Source organism: Atheta coriaria, unplaced genomic scaffold (genome assembly GCF_025399875.1).
Source record: "Atheta coriaria isolate IRGN ID8LTWV9N9 unplaced genomic scaffold, Caltech_Dcor_3.1 hic_scaffold_7_pilon, whole genome shotgun sequence".
Taxonomy (NCBI): Eukaryota; Metazoa; Arthropoda; class Insecta; order Coleoptera; family Staphylinidae; genus Dalotia; species Dalotia coriaria.
Window position 1 is genome coordinate 8325329 of NW_027045449.1, and position 18710 is coordinate 8344038.

The 18710-nt window shown below is 36.1% G+C and overlaps 2 protein-coding genes and 1 long non-coding RNA gene across 5 annotated transcripts in view; 1 reads left to right on the top strand and 2 right to left on the bottom strand.

Moving 5' to 3' along the window:
- The window catches only part of LOC135795251 (uncharacterized), a 19387-nt gene extending 16280 nt beyond the window's left edge, over positions 1 to 3107 (bottom strand). Inside the window, exon 1 of one of the 2 annotated variants that reach the window (XM_065306856.1) lies at positions 3089 to 3107. The gene's annotated coding sequence lies outside the window, so the exon portion shown is untranslated. Of the gene's footprint in view, positions 1 to 198; positions 205 to 3088 lie in introns of those variants that run through there. The other variant, XM_065306857.1, reaches the window with a different exon arrangement.
- Positions 3108 to 3481: 374 nt separating this feature from the next.
- Positions 3482 to 5969, top strand: LOC135795256 (uncharacterized). The gene is made up of 3 exons (XR_010549053.1): positions 3482 to 3701; positions 4523 to 4817; positions 5932 to 5969. It is a non-coding gene; the product is annotated as an uncharacterized lncRNA (long non-coding RNA).
- A 511-nt stretch (positions 5970 to 6480) lies between these two features.
- LOC135795253 (metalloproteinase inhibitor 3-like) lies at positions 6481 to 18529 on the bottom strand. Of its 2 annotated transcripts, XR_010549052.1 has the most exons (5): positions 18252 to 18529; positions 8910 to 9101; positions 7398 to 7825; positions 6946 to 7345; positions 6481 to 6730 (listed from the first exon to the last, which is right to left on the bottom strand). XR_010549052.1 is itself a non-coding variant. In XM_065306858.1 (4 exons), exons 2-4 carry the CDS (start codon positions 9034 to 9036, stop codon positions 7097 to 7099), a joined length of 804 nt encoding a protein of 267 aa, XP_065162930.1. In that variant the 5' UTR covers positions 9037 to 9101; positions 18252 to 18529; the 3' UTR covers positions 6481 to 7096. The 2 variants fall into 2 exon arrangements, 1 of the variants encoding a protein (XP_065162930.1); XM_065306858.1 differs by having other exon boundaries at positions 6481 to 7345.
- Positions 18530 to 18710: the final 181 nt, after the last annotated feature.

Sequence of the window (18710 nt, forward strand, 5' to 3'; positions counted from 1 at the left end):
ATAATTATAATTTTAATCTAGTGATGATGACCACTTTTAACACCTCTTAACACCTCCAGTTACTTATTCAAAGAATCAATGTCTCACATCGAATAAATATTAAGTATCATCACCATTTTTCAATCGAAATGAATCATACGTTCTTTTATAAAATTGCAATACAAAAATCGCAATTCTATTGTGTCTAAGGTAATTTACCTGTCTAGTTCCAGGCGTCGTAGCGCACGCCAGACCAGAATAGCGAAGTGTAACGGCTGTTCGTCGATTCCGCATTATTTACACTCATATCGGCACTATCTTCTAACACTTTCTATTTTCCAATTACGCAAATTAATATTGCGAACACACCAGGCGTCAACTGTCACTACAGTCTTACAATTTTGGTGTAAGATACAAAAATTGAAGTAATTAAATAAACAAAATACTTAACAACACATTATTACCACTTCAAATAAAAAATGACTTAAGTTGAATTTGAACTAAATTAAAGCCACTTGATATATGCACGTTATCAGCATTACACAGCTTTTTGTTATTGCAATGGCGTTTACATTCACTAGATTATATTTTTCAAATGATATTACACTTTTGTATTTCATCGACAATGCTATTGGATGAAGGTTTGACCGTTTTAATTGTAGATGGTGTTATTCGTAGTGTTTATACGTTTTGATATGTAGCAAATGTTTTTCGAAAGTAGAGCGTCGATATGCTGAATGTGTCCGAGCTTTCCGATCGTTTTGACTTTGACTCACCGTACGCGCTGGCTTTAGTGAGCTCAAGCGCGCCGCGGTTGTTTACTGCGGTCTGCGTTGACTGCGCTATGCCGCCCAGCACAAAGTGCTGGAGTCGCGTTCAGTTTTGATCGCACGCAGTCACACGCTTTTCACCCATAAAGCATCCTAAGTCTTATTTTCTTTCCACACTTTTCTACGTCTATGGTTTCATAGAGAGAGAAACACAAGCCTCAATACTTATTTCCGCTTATGTCAAGTTTGTTCTATCTACCTTTATACCTACCTGAAAGTAACTTAAGCCGCTTAAATTTAGTCTAATTATTATATTTTTAGACACTTTGTATGTTAAATTTACTCTGCGGTAATTTTGTTGGTTTAAGCATTTTTATTTATTTAAAATTATAGTTTTTTGTTGAAATTGTGGGATCGGTGAGTGAGTGCAAATGTTATAATTGATGTGTGTTAAAAGACACGATGTTTATTATCACGAACAATGTTTATTAAGAAGTATGAAGAGAAGTGAAGTTAGTAGAACTGTAGAGTTTGAAGTGTGTGGAATAACTGTAGAAGTGTCGCTTGTGAAATGTGTAGAATAACTCCCCTTCCTAAACCCTTGTCACTCACCAGCAACCCTTCAGGTTGATGGGTGGTGACAAGAAATTTGGAAGTAGGAAGAAAGCGATAGATTTGATTGGTAGAAGAAAGTCTGTGACATTGAAGAGAGGGGAAAGTTGACCATCGGATTTTGGGAATCCGAGCCGGACCATCTGCTACTGACCGCACGCTAGATACAGCGTGCCAAACCGTCCGACTCGGGGATTAGGTTTTTCAAGGGTAATAAAAGTAATTAGGAATTTTGGGAATTTTATACGAAGAATTATGGCATGCAATATAGATGAAGAAAGTTATAGAGTGCATGCAATATAGATGAAGAAAATTAGAATAGATAGATAGAATAGAATTAGAATAAGCGTTGGGTAATGATCCCCACAAAATAAAACAGTTCACTTTTTATAAACAACTTAATTAATGACAGCCGCAAATATTTGGCGGATGACCTTGCTACGCTCGGTCGCATGTGACTTTAATGAGGCGGAAGTAAAAGTAAAAGTCACGCCTCGCATCTCGCACCTGACTGACGCAAATTTTAAGTTTTGTTCTAAGTTAAACACAGTGTGTGTTTCATATTTGTTTTATTACTCTAAACACATTGTATGTGTGTATGTTTTGGAGTTATTTTTTACATTTAAAATCATTATTCGATTTTAAGCCGATGTGGTAATAAAATAACGCCGGACGCCTAGCGCACGTCGAGTTAGGAGATAATGGAGGAAACGGCCGGAGCGGAAAAAGCAGCAAACGAGCCGGCGAAAATTGGATTAAAAGGCAAAAACGAATTTCCCGTGAGAAGAAAGAATCCGCGTGATCTTTTTCCTAGTTTTTTTCTCTTGTGACAGGCTTTAATTCGTTTTGTCGACGCTTTTTTATTCAACTCTTCTCGCTTGTTAATAATTTAATCATCGGAACAACTGTTAAGTGGAACGCAGCAAAGGAAAGCGGAAAAAGCGGAAAACCCAGAACAGAAAGTGAACCGTCAAATGTGACTAGAATTTATTCACTTCTTTCAACTCAATTAAATATGATACTTTTTCAAGTTAAATGTTAGGTTAGATTGTTTGCGCATGCGTATTCCGTATGTATTCTACATCAAAACTTTTCTCATCTTACGAAGCAACGTAGCGAAATAAAAGGATGAAAGGTAAAGAATGATCAGATTTTATAACTTACGGTGCATTAGGCATAGGCACTAAACACCCCATTTAGTGACTCCTTCGACGCTTTACTACTTGAGTCCTTTTTATCGCGTTTGGATGCGCACCAGCCACGTTTTACGCATTTTTCGACGTTATACTCGATTTTGAAAGGATTCCAATAGGATACAACTTGATATTTCAAAATCCTGTTTAGTTTGAATTTTTTTCGTTTTAAGAAAGACAAAATAACAAACAATTTTTTTAATGAAAACCAAATTTGTTCAAACAACCACTAATTTGTAACTGTTAGCCCTTTAAGTAGCTCTGGTGTCATATTCCCGCTTATCCACCCTTCATTTTTCCGCTGTTCCGCTCTTTTGTCGTTTGCGCTTGGCTAATCCTTCGTTTTCCTGCATTTTAATGAGCATCTTGTACAATTAGCGCCGGCGTTGTTTTTCTAATAAGGCCTAATTGCCTGTGGCGACATCAGCCAAACGAAGTGGTCGCAATTACCAACTCTTTAAGCCATTCACGCATAATTTTTTTTTTAAACCAAAGTTCTAAAATAAATTTTTAAATACTAAACATACAACTTACCTGCCTGATTTATTTTAGTATGAACCACGCCCGAGAAAATTATATATCACATAAACATTACACACAAATATTTGTTTCAATATAATAAATAAACACCCAGTGTGAAGCCGTTTGGTATCATCTCTCGACACAGTAAGACCCACAGTGTGCGCGGCAGCGCTTTATCCTCCAACAATTTCCTTCGTTTTCCTTCGCGTGCTTCTCGTTCCTAGCCGCTTCGCAAAGCTTCGTTTCGTTTCGACTATCGACCGCATTCACAGAACTCACGCTGTGTTTCTGTCGCACTCAATAAACCTGCATCAATCCGTTTGCGTTCATTTGACGTTCATGGTGTCGCTAGTATCGCGCCGCCCACCCGTGCGCGGCGGCACGCACTCACGCCGGCCAGTCCGCACGGAACGAACGAGCACGTCGGGGGATCTGCACTCCCTTTTCTCGCCTGTTTCTAGCCCTCGCTCTCAACTCAGTACCTTTCAATCTCCGTGTGTGTGCGACAACAATTCACGAAAACTTTGTGAAAACTATATTATTGCAATAAAACTTCATACAAAAAACAAGCAAATTTTGAAATCCGGCGAGAAAAACTTGCGCAAAAGTTGCAAACTCACGTAAGGTAAGACAAATATTTATCTCAGTGCTTGTAACTATTGCTTTTCTTTAAATCTTGCTCAATTAGACGCTGCTTCATTTAATCCTTCGCATGTGGTTTTTGTTTCAATTTTGGTTTGGCAGTATTTCGTAGATTATTTCATTGTCGGCGTTTCGTTCGCTCTTGGCGGATGTCGTGCGGAATCAACTGGTTCATGGGGGCAGTGATTCGCGAGCGGCGGCGGCGGCAACGGTGGTGGCGGCGACCGACGGCGGGGATCGATAGGCGCGCGTACACGGTCGCCCTGCGCCCTCCGCCACCCTCTACCCGAAACTCGACGCAAGTCGCACAATGACCGAGGATCGAAGGAAACCGTGGAAAATCGCGAAAACGTTAAGAAGCGCGGCGCGCTATTATCGAGGAGACAAAAGTGATGCTTGAAACACATTGACACATGATAAGGGTTGGCTGAACGAGATTCGAGCATCGTGTTTCAGGATTTTTCCAAAGTCATTTAATATTTTTTTAATGCACATAGAATTAATTTACTTCAGCAGCCATTTTGATTGTAATCTAACGCCATTTTTAAAACCTCAGAAATAATTTATTCTCTCGCGTTACACCGAACAGAAAAAAAAACTAGGTCAAAAAAATTCTTTCAGTTTTAACTCCGTAGTAATTACAATATAGCCTAAAATAGTATCCGCACAAATTTAGTACCAAACCGCACAGATAGATATCGTTAGATGTGTTTTAGTTGGATGTCTTTTATTTACACTTGGTCGATGTTGATTAATGCGTTTGTATATTAAAATCATTCGTTTCTGTTGGCTTTTCTTTTATAGGTTAGCTATCGCGTGATACCGGCAAGCAAACCGCGCTCAACCACTCTCACCCCGTGCGCGCGCGTGTGTTGGAGAGCGAGCCGGCAAGATTTCTTCCGAGTGCGGCAAGTACTGCGGCCCGGCGACCGCAAACGGCCCCACCATTTCGTTCAGCAGCTTCCGGAACTCCTTCACCAGCAATGTCAATTACCTGAAGCGCCGGTTCAGCTCCGGGGATCTCTCCTCGGAGTGCGACGGCGATGAGTCGCAGGTGGATCCGTACACGAAGGCGCCGCCGGTGACCTCTCAACCTCAGGTACGTCAACGTTGCACATGAATCACAAACTTGGTTATGTTACACTTTGACAGCGTAGAGTACTTGTTTTCGTTTTGTATGAACTGAAAGCTTGTAGGTTAGTTTAGTAGCGTTTAACTAAGGTTATGTTACAACACAAAAACGACTTTTTTTCGTTGTTTTTAGATTAGGTTTTATGTTATGTTAAGTAGAGTCGTAGTAGGGTTTAATTGAGGTTATGTTTAATGTTTGCGTTTTGTAGTGATAAAGAAATATCCCATTTCCAATATTTCTTCTTTTTTTCTTGGTTACAAAAATATTACGTACCTATTCGTAAAGTTCACTTGTTTTCTGATTGACGCATAGCGACGCTACACTTATAACACACAGCGCGAGTGGATATTTCCCTGAAAATGTCCCCTGGGAATTTCCACTATATTGCTCAACACCGCCACCAAAACTTCCTCGTCGCACGTCATTCTCAGCGACGTTATTTCCAGCTAAATTCGATTGTAACTTGCGCGCCTCCGGTCCCCATCAAACACTTGTTGTTATATATTGCGTTCAATATCTAACAAAACGTATAACAGGATAACACAACACCAGGACAACGCTACGCCGTGCGATGATTATGAATACATGAATTTCCTGCAAATGAGGTGGGATAATATCAAACAATATGAAACTCAAACACGTACAAAACCACAATAAACTCACAACTAACACGACAGCCTCCAGTTACTAAACTAAATTACTCGGGATTAGATGCGACGTAGAGTGAAGCGAAATGATGAAAATTTAAATTTAAACGCGGCATCGGCGTGTGTAGAAGTGAAGGCGCCGGGATACAATTGAATCGTTTGCGCTCGTAAAATTCCATCAGGATATTCGCAGCGACGAAGGGCGAGAGTATAAATAACGACGCGCGATGATGACGCCAATAATGCCAAAGATGCCGACGATGTTGAACCGTTAAAATCTAGGATTGTCGAGAATTCAGAGAATTCTATGCAATATAATATCGGGATAAACTTAACCCTCCAACTTCAATTTCCTCCCCACATTTATACAACTCATTTTCACTTGAACGCACTGTATGTACAGTTATTTTATTAAATACTGTGTTATTTCTCAGGCACCTTCATCCTCATCGTCTGTGCAGTCAATGGCGCCTCCGGCGGTTCAGCGGCGAGTCAAAGTGGTTCCGCCTCAACTGGAGGACCACCTAGCACTGGACCTGTGGGAGGATCAACCGGTGGCTCTTCCGGTGACTTATCGCTGAATCTACGCGGTGGCTCCAAAACAACAAGCGCACCTAGCTCACCGGCAAAATCACGCGAATCACTCCTTCAGCGTGTGCAGTCATTGACAGGTCAAGCACGTGATCAAGGAGCATCAATTCTCGGCTCGGCGGTGTCAAGCGCCAGTCGTATTACTTCATCGGTTACTTCCGGTCGCCATCTCACGCTACTCGTCATCGACGATCAAAACACCGATTGGTCAAAGTACTATCGCGGAAAGAAGATCGGAGATTATGATGTACGCGTTGAACAGGCAGAGTTTAAAGAGATTAACGTCACTGCGAATGCAGATGGCGCTACTGTTTCCATGGCGGTTTACAGAGGCGGTACCAGGGTGGGGCGATCATTTAGACCTGACTTCTTATTGGTAAGTTAATTACGAAAACATTTAACAAAGTTTATTACAACATTAGAACATAATTTACACATGCGCTTCACCGACAGATGGCGTCACTAGTTTTGTAATTGTTATTATAGGTTAGACAAAATCTGAAGGACGCCGGCGAAGATTACAAGAAGCTACTGCTGGCGTTGAAATTCGGCGGTGTACCAAGCATTAACAACATAAACGCCATCTACAACTTCCAGGTGAGTCGCCAGTTTGATCGCTCGCACGTAACAACCACATTAACCCTACATATAAAACATAAAAATACTTAGTGTTACTTAGGCGCGACAATAAATACAGTTAAAATGCGAAAACTGTCACTACACACTAATAATTACAACTACACAATATAATACTATCATTGATTAAACGATTAATTCCTAACTACGCAACTAAACACATTGTATATCAGTCTATGTACAATATTTTTGTTTTTAGTTGTAAATTTTTGGTTTAATACCTCAACAGTTAGGCTATTCGTGTATTGATGGCGCTGCAGGTGGCTACTAGATAAATCTGTAATGTTTGGTTATGTGATTCACAGGATAAGCCGTGGGTGTTCGGCCATCTTGTGCAGCTGCAGCGTCGTCTCGGCAAGGAAGCGTTCCCGCTCATTGACCAGACCTTCTATCCGGATCATCGCGAAATGGTGAGTACGCCTTTTTGGGCCATGTCCACTTCTTGCGTACATATTGATGCTGCGATTGCTGTGCTTGTAAAGCTGTGGGATGTTCCACTGCGGTAGCTGTTGGCACCGCCTTCGGTTCGTAGTGCATTACGGTGGAATTACGTGTGCATGTTGTCAGTGCCAAATTACGGGACCATATACATTGTTTCTTGGAGTTGCGCAAACAAATTCCCTAAAATAATCAACAGGTTATTTATGATTTAAGCGTTATATTATTAACTGACTTCATTCCGTTGACAATCCTTCTTTTTATCTGGCAACCACGTGTCCCAGTTGCAGGCGTCTTTTGTTCTGGCGCAGCGGCCTCTCTGAGTAGATTGCGATTTCGGACAAAATTTAATTTCGCATGTGCACCCTTGTCTGTACATGAGTTTCAGTCCTTTGCGTTGGCGTCTTGTAAGGTCGTCCCATTTCTCAGCCATGTCGCAGAGACCAATACGTGCCTGCAATGTGACAACACGTCCACTAATAGCGTAGACTTTGTTCACTTCTAATCGTGTGCCACACATTGAGTCGTCTCGGGCGGTCACAAGGCGACCGAATTTAAGGGCGACGTATGCTTTCTCCGACATCTTGTATTCCTTGCGAATTTTTATTTTGTACTCGCGCGTTTCGTTTGTCAGCGTTTCACGCTTAACACGCGCGAGGATAACTAAAAAAAAAGAAAAAAAAATTAAAAACTAATTTTAAACTTTTTATTAAACAGAAATATCACTGAAAGTTACAAATATTGCTTTCTGGCGTTTTTCTATACTTGACCATATGCAACCAGTTATACAAGTGTATTTATTCCGTTTGTTAAAATTACAAAGCTAATGTTACAGTTTTAACAAGCAATTAAACTTCAATGTATGAAACCAATTAAAATATTGTTTAAACATTTGATCGAGAAATTCAATGTACAAATAATTTTTATATGCATTTCGTGTTAGGAATGTTTAAATAGGTTTAAAATTGTTTAATTTTCAATTTTTTGTCCGCAATTAGCCATTGGTGAATATTTGTTTAATAATTATGTAAACAGGGTTTTCCGCGTGTTTCCAACGTGTGTAAACCATGCGAGCAATTACGAAACCGCCTCTTTCGTGTCGCATTAGCGCCGAGTTTGCGTTTTCCGAGCAAATCGAGTTTCAATGGCGGCGTACAGCATTAGAAAACGCCCGCAAACGATGAGCAAACAGTAAAACGTTTGAAAACGGTTAGAAAACGTCGCGGTCGTGTTTGACTGAATTAAACACTCGCAAACAGCTAGAAAATTTGCGCAGTTATTCTCGCATTCAAAAATTCACTAAGCAGACGTAAACAAAAATATTAAAAACATAAAATTTGATTAACGAATCACGAGTTTGGCTGTTTTAAAGCATTTTTGTGTGTGGATTGATTGAGTTATGACGTAATTATTCTGTCGATTGAAGTTTGTGTCCTGGTATGGCTGCTGGCCACTCGCGTTATTCATAAATTTGTGCAGCGCGTGTAAATTTATCGATTGCTCGATGCCGGCGCGCGGATATTCGAGTTTTGCGCATTCAGTGTGCGCGCGTGCCGATTCCTTTTTGGCAGGATGACAAAATTCTGCCGGCCCGGCCCACGCAAACATAATAAAGTCATGAAAACCTGCAATGTGCATATATTGCATCACAATGCTTAAATTCGCACTCATCAAAATGCCTCGCATAACTGGTTTGTAAAAAAATTATTTTTGCATTTAAATTTTAAAAGTCTAATTAGGGACTTACCAAAGTCTGCGGAACATAAATGTTGTTGCGGATGTCGTGGCTGACAACTGCACGCCTCGCCACGGTCGACGCATGCCTGCAGGAAGAATATTATCCCCAGGACGAAGAATAAACCAACTCGGCGCATTTTTTGTTGTTTTTTCTTCCCCCGAGTTTAAATTACCTTGGATTTTTCGTAATTTTAATTAAACTCTGAAAATTAAAAAATAAGTAAATATTTAACATTTTTAAGCATATTTAACAAAAGAAAATTAATTTATAAATTATTTTGATACTGCTAGCTAGTTTAAATAAAAACTAAAATTATAGTAGCCTTGTGTGATAATCCATAATTACACATTACAAATTGTAGTAATTAACAATTCATGTTAATGATTGTGTCGTGCTAATGTGCGTGGCGTGCGATTGTTCCACGTCGCAGTATCGTGTCCGAGTGCGTGCACATTTCACATTTCATATATATGTTTTCTCATACGTGTTTATTATGCCTGTTATTATCCTATTTCTTGCGCTTTGGTCGTCAATAAATGCGTTCAAATGTGTATTGTTAGTGCGAATCGATCGCTGGAATTTCCGTAAACTTCAATACACATCAAAACAAGTTACATTAAACGAACGCAAATGGATTCAAGAAAATGTTAAATAAATGGTTATTAAACGTGACTTCAGTAACCACTAAAGGATTTCATTGAACAACAACAAAATTTAATTGATTTTTGTAAGAAATAAAAGAGTTATTATTAATTCATGGACCACACGCTGCGAAATAAAAAGTGTTTGGAATATTCAACAATTACTCTCGTGCTGTATTGAAGTTCTGATCAATTACACATATTAAACTTGTAGTTGATTAATTAATAAAGCGTTTCGTTGGTTTGGCGATGAGAAAATACAGTTGAATGATCGATCACACACGTTGTGACAAGACAGATGTGATAACATAATTGTTTTAATCGTGTTCAAATAACACCTAATACAAATTTATACTCAAAACTAGCTTTTCCCGCGATTTCGTCCCTGTAGTGCTTAATAAAAATGTAATTCGTTTTTACTCTCTTGTTCTAGACATAGTCTATGTCAATTCTATCAATAAGATTCGCTACTTTATTTTAAAGAAATTAATTATTTAAAGAATTGCTAATAATGCACTTCAGCGCGCCATCTCGGATTCAATTATTTAACTATAACTATGATTGAATCTCAATGCCAACTTTTATCCTATAGAAAAATGGTGTCTTTAGGGCTTTCCCGGCAATTGAGCGAATTTTTCTCGCCGTAAAAACCATCCTTGGACTTTAACGAACATTTAAAAAAAGAATTCGCCAAATTAGTCTAGGCGTTGTTGAGTTATGCGCTTTCCAACAAATTTTATGATTCATTTTTATATTATAGATGAATGTTTAAGTATATTTAACATCTGTTTTTAAACACTCAATATAAATTTTTTCTTTCGCTCAAACCTCAACTTGTCCTCTTTAATATGTATTACTACATTACTCCAGTACAAGTACTTCATACTCTTTCATGTCTTCGCATGCTGTGCGAGGTGATGCTAACGAGTGGGTTACGTGCAGGGTCACCTTTTGCATAAATCGCGAATTTATTACCGCAATACACTTATTGAAAACACCGCATGTGTCATTGCGAGACGCGAGCGAGAACATTAAAAATTATGCAAGCACAAGTTCAAAGTCTAGACTTCAAGACGCTGCGACCGCAAATATCCTTAGTTTTATTAGTATCTGCCGTGCAAGACATAAAATCATAATATAAACACAAATAATTAGCGCATATTTGGTTATATTTACAAATTATCTGCATTGCACTGCATTGCTGCAACCCAACAAACACATTTTTAACGTAAATACAAATAAAAATCATTTAATAAATCAACATCGTAGTTCCAGCCGAAAGAGATATATCAACGTCGATGGCCTTCCTGTTTTTACAGCCGTGTTATTTATTATTGCGCATTTTTTGTTTTGGTTGATTTTGTCATCGCAATTCGCAATTTATCGACGCACTGATGTGTGAACAATCGAAACAATTTGGGTGCGTGCTTTTTTTCTGTGGCTCAAAACCAAAGATTCAAGATGACAAGTTGACATGCAAAACAGTTGATTTTGTTTCATGCATTGCTCACAGCGCACGCATTCAGTTTAATTAATTTATTTAATTGGCGAAAACGCAATTCGAGTGCAAGCGCGCTCGAGCACGCAAAGCAGCGCTTCCAATAAATCATCGGGCGACATTAATTATTTCGACTTTATTTCGCTTTCAATTGAAGAGTTGACGCGTTAAAGTGTCAAAATAATTTAATAAAAACGTAACCCAAAAACGAAAACTTTGCCTAAGAGTAGTATTTCAGTCGCCATCTTAGTAATACATAAAATATGAGTACATGCGTCTATCTAAGTACACCTATGAGTGAATAATTAAGCAGTATCTAATTAACACGCTAATGGAGTGATTAAAATGCGACCGCGTTGACACCATCGCTAGTAGAATATATGAGTGGCTTACTTTGTCCTAATTACCTACGAGTTTATGTACTGACAATATTACATATGTAGTATATACAGTCAGCGAGTAAATACGAGTCATATTTAGATTTTGGGAAGAGCGCGCTGGATTCACTGATTCTGCATTCTGCGGTTTGCACCGCTTACACACAGATATGCAAATTTTGCGGAATTGAGTCAATGTCTTGCTGGTCACAGTCAGAGTCACAGTCACGCTTCATGAATAATTATTTATACGCGTAAACATTATCAATATGGTTACAACAAATTTTATGAATGAATGAATAATTTATATTAAGTAATAAAACCACAAATTGGAACTAATCATTATAATCATTACTTAAGTATTATATAATACAAAATAATCAATTTTATCAGCTATTAGCTTTTGCCCTATTAGTTTTTAATAATAATATAATTCGTTTTTATTCTTTTGTTCTAAACATAGTATGTGTCAATTCTATCAATAAGTTTCGCTATTTTATTTTAAAGAAATTAATTATATAAATAGTTGCTAATAATGTAACATATGTAACATAACTATGTTATACTTCAGCGCGCCATCTCGGATTCAACTATTTAACTATAACTATGATTAAATCCCAATGCCCACTTTTATCCTATAGAAAAGGGCTGTCTTTAGGGTTTCCCCGGCAATTATTCGAATTTTCCTTGCTGCAAAAACCATCCTTGGACTTTAACAAACACTTTAAAAATAGAATTGGCCAAATTAGTCTAGGCGTTATTGAGTTATGCGCTTACCAACAGATTTTGCGATTAATTTTTTATACTATAGACACCATTTTGATAGCTATCAATTTTTGTTTGTTAACTTAGTATCCTACTTTAATGATGCAGGTTGTAAATATTGATGATGAATCCAAACGCGAATATTGCATAAATAAATAATGAATGAATAAACAGGGGTGCGTAGATGTGTATAAATTCGTATGAGTCATGATTCACGGGCGTGATTGTGATTAAAACCGTTTTATTCGTGTTGCGTTTACATTTTTCAGCTTAGTCCAACCTTTTTTTTTATTATTTCAAGACCACGTATTAAAATTTGCATAAAATCACACAAGTATTATTTATATAGGCATGAATTCTTTGAGATCATCATGATTCAATTATTAATCATACATATTTTTTATTATCTTATTATTGATTATATTACTAGTAAATAACTGATATTATATTTTATGTTACTGATATCATAGTAACAGTAAAAAGTAAAAGTTTAAAATTCAGTTAATAGCTAATTCCAGTTAATAATAAATTCAACAGTTGCATGACAGTGAAAGTACTAATTTAATTAATTATCTAGTTGCGTTTGTTTCATTTCACTGCGTATACATTATTAATTAATGAATATTGTATTTCGTGTGAACATGGTGTACAATGCATAATAAAATTAATGCTTGGGGAGTTTTGATTAATTGTTTCCTAAAAGCTACAAGCAATAAACAATTATAATATTATCTCATAGTTAATAATTAACTTTAAAAAAAGTAAACTACGCCATACTGCTAACACCACCACGACTTAAATATAATAAAGTGACTTAAGTTACTTTACTAAATTTGGACAATTCATTAATTTCGACATTTTCAAAATTCAAGACAAATATAGACATAGATTTAAAAATCAATACAAAGCGGTTGACGTATGAAAGTTTTTACTTAAGCCAGTTACCTGCACTTATACAACGTAATAAGTTTAAATGTTTATATGGCTTGAGGCCAAAAGTTAAAAGTTTAAACACTATAAGAATTTAAAATTTATTGATCGTTTGATCTGGCGTTGGTTTGACCTTGCGGCGACGCGTAAGTTTGCACAAATTGTGCGTACGACGTAATAGAACAAGCCAGTCGACATAAATCACATAAACCACAGGTTTTACATTTCAAAAAGTGATAATACTCGTAAAGTCGAGACATAAATATGAAATTGTTTAAAACTGTGGTGAGGATAAACCAAGAAAGCGAAGGTTATGAAAATTGACAAAGTTTTAATAATATTTGTGATGCATATGTGGCCTGAGAAGATAATTTAGCTTTTTTAATTATTTTCTTAATATGTAGTTCTTGAAAAGAATGAGCAAAGAAAGAGCAATAAACAATTTATATTTCAAGTGACTTAAATTACTCATTTCGGAAATATTCCGAAGTAAATTTGCAAATCGTTCAATTCCCCTGTACCTACGCAATGTTTGCGCATGTATTCTCTGGAATTTGTTCGACTTACTAAACTTAAGCCTTTGATTTGTTTATTTATTTATCAGTCTGGGATCTGCTGACGGTTCTTTACTCACTTCACATTATTTCTCTTTACTGTAGCCGCGCGCATAATAACAATTATTAAGTGTTTCAAATTCGCCGAATTGTGAAACAAAATTTCAATTTTCTCATTTTATTTGAAGTCTAGTCTGAAATTACATATTTGAAATTATACATAGAACTAAATATCAATGCATTTATGATTTCTTGAAAATTCGTTTTCCTTCTGGAATCAAACAGGAAATGAAGTCATAGCTGTGTGCGCATGTGTGTTGTGTTTCGCGCCTACACCGTCCACGCTTGGTTAACTCGTTAATTCCGCGTCGACGCTCGCGAAACGCGTCACGTTTATAACGTCATCGTTCTCAATATTAATCTTCATCTCTAGAATAAATTCATCTCGAAAACAATTCAAAGAAAACACATTTTCTCCAAAATCGGCATTAAAATTAAACCTAAAACACTCTATATATATTTCCGGTAGTGACAATATTCTTCACCTTTAAGTTCAACTTTACTCTAACTCAAATGTCGACGCTCACGACTTGTGAGAACTTTTAGAAACAATAAAATATTTAAAATTTCACCAAAAGAAAAGCACATAAATATTGCCAACGCCAAGCGAACAAACAACAAAGTTCGTGACGGTCGTGAGAATGAAAACGAAAATAAAAATAAAACAAAAATTCAGTCATGCACGCCGTAACCACCATAGCTCAATAGATAACAATATAAAAAGTGAGGCGACACCTACAGTAAAAATTCCATTCAAATGACATTCGACTAGATCTCGAATGAAATGTAATAACACGACGAGTACCTACTAGTAATAGCTAATAATTTATTCGAGGTGGAATCACTTGAAGCGTTTGAATCGAATGTGATACTGATACATATAATTTATTTCCTTGTGTTATAAAATTAAAGCGTTTTTTTTTTACTTTTAGCTTTAACATGAATGCATTCTACTATTTTTTGTAGGTGTTGTGCTGTAGCTGAATTGCGTGTGCGTACTGCGTTTCATTTTATTTTTTATTACAGTTTATGCATTGTCGTCTTGTCGCATTGTGTGCTACGTAATAAATTTATAATATTGGTTTTAACGACAATAATAGTAACCTAGATATAATTACGTAAGCCTATGCTGTAATATATAACATATATTATTGAATCTTTTAAAATCAAATATAAAAATTAATCACAAAATGTGTTAGTAAGCGCATAACTCAACAACGCCAAGATCAATTTGGCCAATTCTTTTTTAAAATGTCCGTTAAAGTCCCAGGAAGGTTTTTACGGCGAGAAAAAGTCGAAAAATTGCCGGGAAAACCCTAAAGACAGCCCTTTTCTATAGGATAAAAGTTGGCATTGAGATTCAATTATAGCTATAGTTAAATAGTTGAATCCGAGATGGCGCCCTGAAGTGCATTATTAGCAATTCTTTTATGCATAATTTCTTTAAAATAAAATTACGAATCTTATTGATAGAATTGACACATACTATGCCTGGACAAGAGAGTAAAAACAAATTACATTTTTATTAAACACTACTGAGACGAAGTCTCGGGCAACAACTAGTTCGATTAGAAAATTAAATTTTTAAATTGAAAATATAAAAAGAAACAAAAAATAAAAAACTGAAAAATTTACATATTTACATGTGCTTTGATTCCTTGAATAAATTCACACTTCGCTTGCTGAGTCCAAGTTATTTAAACTAATTTGCGTTAACTTGTGTTGAGTGCCAAGTCGTCGCTAATTATATAAGCTGCAAGCTGCATAATTAATTGCGCAACTTGCGCTCTTTGGCGATTTGCAAATTATTCACTTTCTAAGGCAATTGGCTCGCATTTCAAGTTCAAACTCGACTTCAACATCTTCATCAACTGCATTTTCATGTTTTTACGTTTTTTAAAGAAGAGTGGATTTGAGAAACTATTTGCACTTATTAGACATTCAGGTATTTCAACGTCGGGAATGAATTGATACCACTAATTACTCTTTGGAATTTTATAAAAGTGCAGCGCGCGTTCTTCGCGACAAGTTAATTTGACTTCGACTTTATTGAACGCAGTAAGATGACGAGTTTTTACTACTGAAGGTTATGAATCAGTTGAAGTATTGATATCGAACTGCTTAATTAAAATGTTAGAGAATCGTGAGTCGTAAATTTTTTATTTCCTTCCATTTCATTTCATCACTTGATTACTTTATTACCTTCTATGGATGTGTCTTTAGAAGCAAATTATTAAGATTAAAAATGTTTAAATTAATAAACTTTTTTCTTTTTGTTGTTAATCATAAATTTTGTTTTGTATCCGACACTTTTATTGTTTATTATTTGAGCTTTTTGTGAGATTTATGATTGTTATAGCCATCAAAAGTTTTTAAGCACGTTGAACAATCTTCAATGCTCAAAGTTGACAAAGTTTAACAGTTTCGTGGAGTTTTGACAAAGTTTTAGCCTCAAGTCTGCAATATGCCATAAATTCTTTAGAGAAAACACGAACTCGCGACAAATTTCTGATGGTGGCAATTCGTGTTTCAAAATTTATCACAATTATATTTTAAAATTTATTTAAATGTTTCCTCATAAATACTTGAATAAAACAACTAATAATACATGGCTATATATCAGTTTGGGATGTATGGGAATTTGCTCGAGTTTGATAGTTCGAAACACGCAAGGCGGCTGAACATAAAATTAATTGCACAACGCGAACGCGCCTCGAAAACCACACAAAACAATAATGTTCGAAATGCATCAATACAAATCAATATACATCACTTTACATCACATATTCTATTTCGAGCAAAGCACTTTGCATTTATACTAACACGCCGGACACGAATATTAGATGAGCTAATATCTACGCCTTATAAAATGCTAGCATCGCTAAAGCACTCTAAATATATATTTTTTTATGGCGATATTGAATAAATTATATCAATAGTGTGATTTTGCGTAGTGTGACATCTATAATATAAAAATAAATCGCAAAATATGTTGGTAAGCGCATAACTCAACAACGCCTAGACTAATTTGACCAATTCTTGTTTTAAAATGTTCGTTGAAGACCAAGGAAGGTTTTTACCGCGAGAAAAATTCGAATTATTGCTGGGAAAACCCTAAAGACAGCCCTTTACTACAGGATAAAAGTTGGCAATGAGATTCAATCACAGTTATAGTTAAATAGTTTAATCCGAGATGGCGCGCTGAAGTGCTTTATAAGCTATTCTTTATATAATTAGTTTCTTTAAAATAAAATTGCGAATCTTATTGATAGAATTGACACATACCTACTATGCCTAGAACAAAAGAGTAAAAACGAATTACATTTTTATTAAACACTACCGGGACGAAGTCGCGGGGAAAAGCTAATACATAAATATAACCTATAAATGACCATTTTTATTATTTTTCTCATATTAAATCAAAAAATGTTTAAATTTCCGTTGAAATTTTTATTTCCTGCAAATTTTCTAAAATTTCGATTTTATTATGCACTTAATAAGGTTTCTAAATTTTTAAATTAACATAATTTGCATTGAAAACAAGATTAGATTATTTTGTTACAATTTGTTTGATGTAATTCCGTTTGAATTTATTTTCTTGAGTTCCGTGTGCAATTCCTAGTTCTTTCTGTTCACGAGAGTGTGAAAACGAATGAAAGTTAGCGTGCGCACAGCGCATTTACGTAAGATTTATGTTTAATAACGTTTAATAATGCGCCGATGTGCGAATGAATATGGTCGCCGACTTTGGCGAAATGTGGGAGAAATGTGCAATTTTGCAAACGCGCCGACATTGTCTTGCATTACGCGGCACGCGACTTTCTATCGGCGCACACTTTTCACAATTCAAGTGAATTGAATTGCACTCGCTTCTCACAATTTTAACGCTGTGTTAACTTTATAAATCTCATTTCAAACTTATATCAAGGCAAATAACACCTTAACCTTCTTTTATTGCTCAAAGAGTTTTAAACGCGCTGAAAATATGAAAATAGATTGTTTACAGTAAAATTAGTTAAAAATAAGAATGATTTATGCTTAAACAAATCAAAATAGTAATGGTAATCGTTTCCATTAGTGATGTATGGATTGGTCACCTTGAAATTGTACTAAAATTGATTTTTACAAACTTGAACGACACAAGTAAACTCAATTAACTCTACTGAAAGCTAGCTAATATTAAGAAAATAAGCATAATGTCATTGAATTTCGCACAAATTGCATTTTTATTGAAGTGATTGTGCACAGCCTTTCATTGCTTAACTTTCATTCTGTTTTCTCGGTAAGTCAAGTCATCATGTCATACGATCCGATTGTAAATTAATTGCGGAATGGTTCTGGAAAGCATTGTGAAATTTGCCGTTCGTCGTGATTTTATTCGCGCATTCACAGTAATCTTTACAAACGTTCAAACAAACACTCAATAAAACTGAATGTTTGTTCAGCATAAATAAATAAACGACACTTTTCCTTGCAGTATTTGATAAAATTATTTATTCTTAGTCAGAAATTCTAGAAATACTTACTTTTTTAATTTAGAAGAATATTTTCACGATGCACAGAAATATTTTGATATCACGAATTCAACACACAAACTTTAATTGGTTTTAATTTTTAAAAATGATCGTTTCGCGCTCGAATTAATTGCGGCGACAATATATTATCGCTGAAAACGCGCACGTTGCGAACGCGCGGCGCACGCTTAAGTAGGTTAGACTTAACGCGACTTAACTCACTTTACTTGACTTTACTCGGCGACGCTCGGATCCTAAGCCCAGCGCGAATCGAAACGAACTGAACGCGTCAGCATGGCGCGCGTGCATAAATATGAAACGGGCCGAAAATATAAGCGCGGTAAGCAAAATACAACAAACGACTTTTAAGTAGGAGCATGTCGAAGTCAACATTGAGAATTTATTTCGTTCCGAACAATATCTAAAACTATAAACAATATAAAATGAATAGCTTTAAAAAGATTATATTAT

Excerpts from the sequence above, each read along its gene's own strand:
- LOC135795253 (XM_065306858.1), bottom strand. The coding sequence starts at position 9,036 with ATGCGCCGAGTTGGTTTATTCTTCGTCCTGGGGATAATATTCTTCCTG. Across the intron at positions 7,826-8,909 it reads TTTATGTTCCGCAGACTTTG|TTATCCTCGCGCGTGTTAAG; the intron begins GTAAGTCCCTAA and ends CTTTTTTTTTAG. Across the intron at positions 7,346-7,397 it reads AGGATTGTCAACGGAATGAA|GGAATTTGTTTGCGCAACTC; the intron begins GTCAGTTAATAA and ends TGATTATTTTAG.